The 10,000-nt window shown below is 43.2% G+C and overlaps 1 protein-coding gene across 2 annotated transcripts in view; it reads left to right on the top strand.

Moving 5' to 3' along the window:
- The window catches only part of kcnh2b (potassium voltage-gated channel, subfamily H (eag-related), member 2b), a 227,948-nt gene that overhangs the window by 121,176 nt on the left and 96,772 nt on the right, over nt 1-10,000 (top strand). Inside the window, exons 1-4 of one of the 2 annotated variants that reach the window (XM_042068493.1) lie at nt 2,878-2,938; nt 4,119-4,271; nt 6,549-7,019; nt 8,511-8,722. In XM_042068493.1, the coding sequence (XP_041924427.1) occupies nt 4,181-4,271; nt 6,549-7,019; nt 8,511-8,722 (774 nt within the window). In that variant the 5' untranslated portion in view covers nt 2,878-2,938; nt 4,119-4,180. Of the gene's footprint in view, nt 1-2,877; nt 2,939-4,118; nt 4,272-6,548; nt 7,020-8,510; nt 8,723-10,000 lie in introns of those variants that run through there. The other variant, XM_042068492.1, reaches the window with a different exon arrangement.

Raw genomic sequence — 10,000 nt, 5'->3', positions numbered from 1 at the left:
TCCCTCTCTACCCTCCCATTATCCCCACATACATTCACATACATTCACATACATTCACATACATTCTCAAGTGACAGTGAGGTAGAAAGGGAAAAGGACATACAGAGGGGCTCAGTCTCTAGGTGACCATGCTCCAGCTTATAGGGATTTGACTTATAAGAACTTAGAGAATGCTGATGTATCTATCTTCGATCTATCTTCATCAGATCTCCCCTCGGAACAGACAGCCATTTATCTACCAAAGGCTGAAGACTCAGCTGCCACTGAGCAGCAACACCTGATGCTTGGTGTTTCTGGAGAGGATCCCCAGCCTTAGATGTGGGCTTCCATTTAGGTTCCCATTGGTGTACCTTTGGATAGGTGGAAAACCAGTATCATGCCAGAATGGGAGACTATGCCCAGTATGGTTATGGTTATGGTATTTAGCAGACGCTTTTGTCCAAAGCGACATACAAATAACAACAATACAATAGTCAAATTTAATAGCAAACAATTTAAAAAGTTGGTAAGACTACACCAAGGAGAACAGCAATAATAAACAACAATGTCAATTCAATCAATAGCCGAATGGAAATTAATAAATACTATATATAAATATACAAACCATAACGCATAAGGAACGCTTAATAAACTAAGTGCATGTTCATGTATTTGTGGAAACTGGTGCGCACGCACATCCAAAATATGTTTTTACAGGTGCCAGACAAAACGTGTCAGAGAGAGAAAGAGATTGTCTGCACACTGTAATGATGAAGATCTGTTGAGATCGAAACGTTGCCTTTTTAGAATAGATAAAGTATTTCTCGGAGCCCATATACAGTGTGCAGATCATGTCCATGTCCATGGTCATCATTAATGGTAAACAGCTGTGGACATGAATTGACCTACATGTACACACTGCAAGTTATAAAACGTGTGTATCTTAGAGAGGAGCAGCTGCACATACACATACACACGCACACACACTTGCACACAGTCACACACACGCACACACACTCACACACACTCACATGCACATGAGTAAGGTGCATATACACACATTCTCTCTCTCTCTCTCTCTCTCTCTCTCTATATATATATATATATATATATATATATATATATGTGCTTATAAAGCACATGAGTAAAGAGCAGAAGTCAGAGGTCTAATCTGGCTTCCTCAATCCATTCGTTTCCCTCAAGGATTACCTTGCCGTTCTGCCGTGTCTTTATCCGAGCTCGGAGCGCTTTAATGAAGGGAAGCCGAGAGCAGGTCACCTCCGTGCATTCAGATCTGTGTTTACTGTTCCCAAATCCACTTCAGACCACCGAAGCCCACTGTAAGATTGGCCCAGGGTAATCTCCCTCCTCTGTTTCTGTGATTGCTCTGAAAAGCATCTTCAGTGGACCCTAGAAGTCATATAATCTAACAATAGGTCTATGTGGAAGAGAAGTCTGTGTGTGTGTGTGTGTGTGTCAGTGTGTACACGTGAATGTGTGTGTGTGTGTGAGCGTGTGTGTTTGTGTGTTTGTGTGTTTGTGCGCTCTTAGAAGTTTGCTTACAGGCTGAGATATCTTCACAAATGAATTTCAAAATTTAGGACAGCAAGGTGAAAAGGACAAAAAGCATGAGGCCATAGCCAGGACTTCTCTCACTGCTACTGTGACAAATGCATGTCCCCGAAGCCCTTCAAACAGACACACACACACACACACACACACACACACACACAGCTAACTTGCTCACACACATGCACACACACACACACACACACACACACACACACACACACACACACACACACACACACACACACACACACACACACACATTCACTGCTGTAGATTTGCGTACTTATCATGTCCCCTGATGCTAATGCGTTGTAGTATAGAAATAGGCCCCGTTGTTCCTTCAGGACCCTGATCAATCCCCCTGGGTGGGGACACGAGGACAGAACAGGAGAAACCAGGACATGTGATTGTGTATGTGACGTGTGTGTTGCATTTTTTCCCTCTTGGCCAATGTTCCTGAATCTATGAAATGACTTGTGATTTATTTGGGATTGGAAAGGCTGCCTGTATCTTACAGTGGATTAGTCTTTTTAAGTGGAGTGGGGGAAAAAAAGAAAATGTAATGAATTGGAGTCAAATCCGCTTCCCTGTTCATTTTTAATCCTTTCCCGTGTACAGTATGAGAGAGAGAGAGAGAATGAGAGAGGAAGACAGAGAGAGGGAGCGATGGAAAGAATAAAATAGAGGAATACAGAGAGAGAGAGAAATGGAGAGAATGAGAGCAATAAAAGAAAGGAATACAAAGAATGAGAGAAAGAGAGAATGAGAGAAAGAGAGGTGTTTCTAGGTTCTTGCAGTAGGATTTAAATGTCAAGGATCATGGTTGTGTTTTATTGCGTTGGATATTGCGGCTTTTGGCCTGTCTTCAAGTCAGAAGTTGCCGCGAAGGAAAGGCCAGTGTGAGTTAAGACCAACTGCGTGCTACAGTACTATGCTCAATGTTTAGACACAAAACAGTGTCCCTAAAACTCAAGTCTATAAATACACCTTTATTTCTCTCACACAGATTAACACACACACACACACACACACACACACACACACACACACACACATACACACCATCATTCATAGCCAGATGGTGTAAGAAGACCTGTAATCTCTGTGTCGCCGCCCGCACCCACCACTGGGATTATGTACTGGTACAATCCCCTGCCCCCATCCAACCCCCCACACCCACCCCCGCCCCTGCCCCTGCCCCCGCCCCTGCCCCTGCCCACGCCAGCTCTGCCCCGTGCTCTGCAGAGCTCTGATGCGTTTGTGTGGTGACTCTGATGGCGGGAGATGATGGTGGCAGCTGACAATTCAAAGCCGTTAGTGAGTTGAGCCGGCAGTCGCCAACCAGCACACTGCACAGGGCTGCCACTGGCCTCCGCGCATCCGACAGGTAAGAAGAGGAGAGAGAGAAACAGAGAAGGGAGGAGAGGAAGAGAGAAAAAAGGGGACAGAGAGGAGAGGAGGAGAGTGAGAGAAAGGGAATAAAAATAACATATTCTGAAAGAGGGAGCGTGAAATATGGAGGTGGTATTGATGTTTTGATCGGAGGTGATTAATTGTAATTGATTGAGGTCTGGTTAATCGGATTGGGCAGCCTACTTTTACTATATGACCCACTGCACTGAAACTATGCAATAAAAGTCTCGCATCTTGTGCTGGCGGGTAATACACGGCAAAAAGCAAGTGTTGCTTTGCTAGTAATGTTTATTTCAGTTTTTTTGTTTATCAAAAGTACACTGAATTATATGCATCGTTTAATAACTTCTTACATGCATCGTTTTATCAAGACCACTGTTTTCTTGAATTTCCCCTGGGGATCAATAAAGTATCTATCTTTCTATCTATCTATCTATCTATCTATCTATATGGGATTACAACTATCAGTGTTTTGCAGTCAGTGGCACAGATTATTATTTAGCATGCAATAAATACCACACATCATGCATCTGAATATGACATTAAATTCAGCATGTCAGCTCGTCTTCGACACAACTAGTTGTTATCTGCGTCCTGGTTACTGGTGGATGACAGCTTTATGGCACTTTGCTGTTCCAAGTCTGTATTTAGGGGCAGGCTAAGAGGGTATTTGGGTGCTCTGGGCGGTGTTTTGGTTGTTTTGGCACAGGCCGTATTTATTTTATCACTCCGGGTGTTAGTGTTGGGACTTTACATCTGCCGCCACTGTGCGGTTTCTCTTCACAGTGTGACAGGCTCAAATCCTTAGGTGTCCAACAGATTGCCTGAATTAAGCATCTCCCCGCTGTTCGTTTTGCTCAGACATGCTGGCTCAAATTATTTATTTGTTTACTTGTTTAAAAATGTATTTATTTGTTTGTTTATTTATTTTTGTTATCATAAATTATAAGTTTAGTTTCTGTGAACCTCTGTCACTGTTTTGCTGACTCAGAAAGATGGTGGCCTGTTGAAAGATACTGGCCAATTATCTGAGCATATTTTGTTGAGTTGTTTTAGGTGGAGACATTAACAGCACTATCCTCTCCGTGTGTGTGTGTGCGCACACGTGTGTGTGTGTGTGTGTGTGTGTGTGTGTGTGTGTGTGTGTGTATCAGGTGGGTGTTTCCTCTGCCTGGTGGACGTGGTCCCGGTGAAGAATGAGGATGGGGTCGTGATCATGTTCATCCTCAACTTTGAGGTTATGGACGACAAGCAGGACCAAACTCTGGATCAAAACCACAAGCTGCCCACACCCTGGCGTTCGTCTAGTACGTACCAGCACACGCACACACAATCACGTACACACACACATACACACACACACAAACACACACTCACACACACACACACAGGAGGATCATACCTTGGTGTTCATCTAGTATGTACAAACACAAACACACACAATCACGTACACACACACAGGAGGACCATACCCTGGTGTTCATCTAGTATGTACAAACACACACACACACACACACACACACACACACACACATAGACTCACCATACCCTGGCCATCATCTACAGTAGAATGTCCAAACACACACAGAAACTTGTTTGGCAGTCATTGTTAAAACAGAAATAAGAACTGAATCATATTTACTCATATTTGATACATACAATACTACTACTATGGTTCATAACCTTGATAGACAAAATACTAACCTATACTACCGAGTTTTTATCGGCATATCTTCCATATAGATTAGATTAGATTCTTTATTAATCCTTTAACAGGAAATTACAGTGTCACAGCAGCTTCAAGACAGACATTGACTCCTGACACCACACGTTGACTCAAATATATCCAGACCTACAGTAATAAGTTTATATATATATATATATATACGTCTGGCGTGAATGCGGTGCTATTGCCCGAAAGGATCAACTACCGAGTTGAATTGAACATAGCCTCATGCAGACGCAGACACCAGAGCCCGTCTACGGAGAGCCTGGCCACTCCGTATTAAGTCCCATTGTACCGAATTTTGGTTGCAGTTCCACCAGAGTTCCACTGGGGGCGATCGCCATGAGTGCAGAATGAATGGGAGTCAATGGAGCTAGACGGCTAAATTTGTCTCTTTCACCTGATTGTTGTTGACAAATCTCAGATTTGATTGTAGTTTGTATAACTTCAACATGGGTTATAGGTAAAAAGTTGAATGAACGAGTACTTATGTCCTTTTGATTTCTTACAGGTTGGGTCGTTGTTGCCCATAACACGCTAGCATTGTGCTAATGAATGACGTGATTGACACGTTTGAAAGGCTTTTTAGAACAATAAGTGACTTTAAAAAATATAATACTCAACCAAGTGTATTTTCTTTGCCTCCCCTTTCGAATACAATATTCAAATTACTTGAAAAAAAATTATATCCCGAGAAAAGTGGATTTTTAAGGGTACAGCTCCATAGACCTCCATGCATTCTGCACTCGTAGACGAGCGCCCTCATGTGGAACCACAGAAGGAACTGCAACCAGTTCAGAAACCGGAAGTTTTCCGAGAGTGAAGGTTCTCCCCTTATTAGACATTCTCTGCAGACACACACACACACACACACGGAGAGAGAGAGAGAGAGAGAGAACCACTTTGCGCTTACGCAAATAGGCTATGCAACCATGGCAAACTTTTACATCTGGAAAGAGCTCCTTGATAACTATCCTGCTAGCTCAGGTCACGTCAACACTTGATCCCAGAAAGATTGTCTTCGACTTGTTAGTTTTTTGAACATTTATTTTATCTAATGACATAGAAAACGTAATGAATTTCATCCACATATCCTTATGCACTATGCACAACTTTTATTCACTAGCGACTAGTCTAAAACCGTCAGGCTGAAGGGAGGCTAATTACTCTCACGTATTTCTTAAAGTGACAGGCACTCAATTACACCTACTCATCACCCATACAGTAGATATACTGACAGTATATATGCTCATCACCAATGTGCACTCAATTAGACCTACACACCACATTAAAGATATGCCTAAGTGTTATAGTTTAAACGTCAATATGAAGCATTCAAATTACTAAATATGTTTAGCTACTAGTAATTACTAGTAAAATGCTATACATTAAAAAATACATTTTTAACTAAATACACTCTATATGAATTTAACATTGTGTGTGGAGAGAGTCAAAAAGAATCTAGGTTGTCCACTGTTGTGAATGATCCCACTACAGTAAATATTACTGATGACGTCAGGGTGGTGGGGGCCCCAAAATCAAACACATTTTTAAAAAAGTATCGAAGAAGTATCGAAATCGCAATTCTTGACTTGGTATCAGAATCAAACCACCCCCCCCCCCCCCCCAAATTGTGTAAATGAATAACCTAAGGGGGGAATTTCCCCCTATTTTGAAAAATGAATTTTAAGCCCTGAGTATACTGTATAAAATAAACTATACGTTATTCCATTTAACTATCTGTCATTCTCTTTTCTCCATTGTCCATGGATTTTCTCTCTCTGTCCCTATGCTCATTCCTCTCTCTCTATCTCTCTCTCCATCTCTCTCTCTCTCTCCATCACTCTCCTCCTGTAAGGCCGGACGCGTGGTATCCGTCTGCGCCTGCCCGTGCTGCGTTCCCTCAGTAACAGTAAGCAGTCTCTCCAGGGCGACCCCGAGGCCGGTCACGTGCCTCACCACCCGCTGGGCACCCCTCTTCGCCGCCGCACTAGTCGTGAGTCCGTGGCGCTCGGTGAGCTCCTGCCTGTACCCGAGAGGTCACGACCTTCGCTCACCCTTTGGCCCGAGGACCAGCGGACGCTGCTGGGCAGAGATTCTATCCCCACGCCGCCGCCGACGACGACGTCACAGCCGCTGGACCAGTCGTCGCCGCGGCAACAGCACCGCCTCAACCCGGACGCGTCCACGTCCAACTGCAGCCTGACGCAAAGCCGCTCGCGCGAGAGCTTCTACAGCATGCGCCGCGCCTCGTCCGTCGACGACATCGAGGCCATGCGGCCCGACTGGGACAGGAAGTACCGCACCCGGGCCAGCTGCAGCAGCACAGGTGACCGCCACAAGTCAATCAGCTCATTGCATAGCACTTACTGATGCCAGTTCTAACCAATCAGCTCACTGCATAACATTTATTGATGCCTGTTTTAACCAGTCATGTCATAGTATACCATTTACTGACTGTCTCCTCTCACCAATCATTTCACTACATACCTCTAACTGAAGTCTGCTTGAAACCAATCTGTTTAACCAACAAACTCAATAAACACAATTTACCAATCCTCACCAAATCGGCTCAATATACACCACTACCTTTAACCCTCTTTAACCAGGTATTGGCGTATTATTTTTTAGCTTTCTAAAGGAGTATTCCTCCTGCATACACTGCAGCAATTTCTTCTGGCTATCCACTCCTAGCTGCCACTCTTATTGCCCATCTCCTTGGATAGGCACTTAAGCCTGCTGTTAGCCCCCCTTGGTGCTGTGATTGCAGCTCTTCTCAAAGGGCACCAGAGGACACTAGCTCTAATCTGATTTGTTATATGCTGTGAATTCAATTCAATACTACAATCATCGGTGATCTACAGTCGTTTCTAACGCTTCTCAACATGACGTCTTCCTTGCTTAAAAATGTTAAAATTGAATAATTGGGGTAAACTTTCATAATTACCTTCTGTCTTTGTAACAGTGCGATTAAGCATAGCAATGTCAGTAATAGTAATAATTTACATAACTTCAGCCAAGCCCTACTCCTAATTCAAATAATTCACCACCACTTAAAGCAACACCAAAGAGTTTTTTGTACCTTATAAGAATGTGTCCAAAATCGTTTCAGTGGTTCATCGTAACAGGGTGAACGGCACTTCTGGCCCTCTATCGGCTATAACCGCACTACAGTATGTAAGTTTGCCAGATCGGGTAGCGGATCTGTAGTTCAATGGAATGAGACATAAGAAACTACAAATTTGACTTGCATCTGATGTCGCAATACATCGTACTTTCATAAAATCATGCAACATATTCTGCCTTGTCTGTGGACATCGTTATGCCGGTGATATAAACGGTGGATAAACAAATAGTGTGCGTGCGACAGTGGAAAAGTTCTTTGGTGTTGCTTTAAACCTTTTTAGTTAAGTGCTGCATTTTCTTGGCCAGGGCTCACTTGGAAAAGAGGCTATTGTCTCAATGTGACTACCCTGGTTAAATAAAGGCTAAATAAAATAAAATAAAATTCTTATGAGACATTCCAGTTGTGTAATTGACAGTATCTCTGGCAGTTGTGATCAACAGTAAGTGCATCATTCTTTACTTTACCTTTACCTACCTGAGGAGAATCCAGATGTGTAAAGGATGGTATCTGTGTGACTTTTGCACACGTTGTGTGGACAGGTGTGTTGGAGAAGACCAGAGGTCGACAACCATGGAACTAGAAAGACTCCCACACAGGGAGTCTCATTTGCAGTATTACATTTGTTGTAAACTAGGTTTTAGACACAATTAACAATCTTATATAGGTTGCTTGACTCTTGTGTATCTCCGACAGGTGCGGTCAACAACAAGTCCAACATCCTGAACTCTACCTCGGACTCTGACCTTATGCGCTACCGCACCATCAGCAAGATCCCGCAGATCACGCTGAACTTCGTGGACTTCAAAGCCGACCCCCTCATCACCCTGCCCACGGGCGAGATGGACATCATTGCGCCCTGCAAGCTCATTGACCGCACACACAATGTCACTGAGAAAGTCACACAGGTAGGGAAAGGTTCCACACTCCACCTTAGCTGGGCTCCCGTGTCCAATTGTGTTTTCGTTTTTATTTTTCAGGGCATGCTTATGTGTCTGCAGCAGTGTGTTGTGAGATATGGGGGAAGATGCTGAATTTAGTTTGACCAGTTATGTCTCATTCTGACATTGGGAGGTTGAATGGATGACTGACTGCTTATTGGATAGGAAGAACATTACTAGACACACATTTTCTTCAATAATGTGATGATATTTCTGTGTTTACTGAAACTATGAGAGCTGTAAACTTGCTGTGTCACCAGACGTGATTCTCATCAGGGGAAGTTTACATAGCTCTCTCATCTTTGCTGTTGGGGATTTGAAGCCGTTTAAAAGCTTACTGCAAAACCAGACCCAAAAATGCACATCAGGATTCCAGTCTGCTAGCGTTAATCACAACATAACACATGAACACTCTTAATCTGTGGACGATGTACACTGGGACCTTGGCAGCGTCCAGGTCTTACTTGGTGAGGAGGTACACTATGTGTGAGTGTGAGTGTGTGTGTGTGTGTGTGTGTGTGTGTGTGTGTGTGTGTGTGTTTGATTGAATGGGATAGAGATCATATGGGTGGAATTAAATGGCAGCAGATGACGCTGCCGTGGTGAGCAGGATTCTGGGATGGCCTATCCAGATAAACCAAGCACAAACAAGCTCATTGGACAAGGGGTGAAGTGATGTCTTTTCACCCCACCCCACTCAATGAATGAATAGAGTTTGTGTAGAGTTTGTGTGTGTGTGTGTGTGTGTGTGTGTATGTGTGCATTTGTGTGCATTTGTGTGTGTGTATGTGTTGCCTTTTGGGGATTTTCATTTTCTGGATGGCTATTTCAGAAATTACTATTTGATGTGTTTGAGTGTGTGTGTGTGTGTGTGTGTGTGTGTGTGTGTGTGTGTGTGTGTGTGTAGGCATGTCAACAGAAATAAATAGCACATTTAGAAAGGCTTTTACAGATTAAGGCCGAATCGGCTCATTTGCTGCTGTCGCTGTTTAGCAGCTGAACTCATGCACAACATCTGAACTGAATGCTTCCAGCCACTCCCCAAAACAAAACATTTAGCTTAATTTAATTTTGTTGGGGAGTATTTGCTGATTATCATAATATTTTCTGGTTGTTTTTTTATAGCAGTGAATCCCTTTCTTTTAGGGGTATTTGGCTCTAAAATCCAACAATGTTTTTATGTTATTGTTTAGCACTTTTAGCATGTTTATCTGCAGGTTGTTGCTATTCACTCTCTGGGAATCC

Source organism: Alosa sapidissima, chromosome 17 (genome assembly GCF_018492685.1).
Source record: "Alosa sapidissima isolate fAloSap1 chromosome 17, fAloSap1.pri, whole genome shotgun sequence".
Taxonomy (NCBI): Eukaryota; Metazoa; Chordata; class Actinopteri; order Clupeiformes; family Clupeidae; genus Alosa; species Alosa sapidissima.
This window is presented reverse-complemented; position numbering and strand designations above follow the sequence as displayed.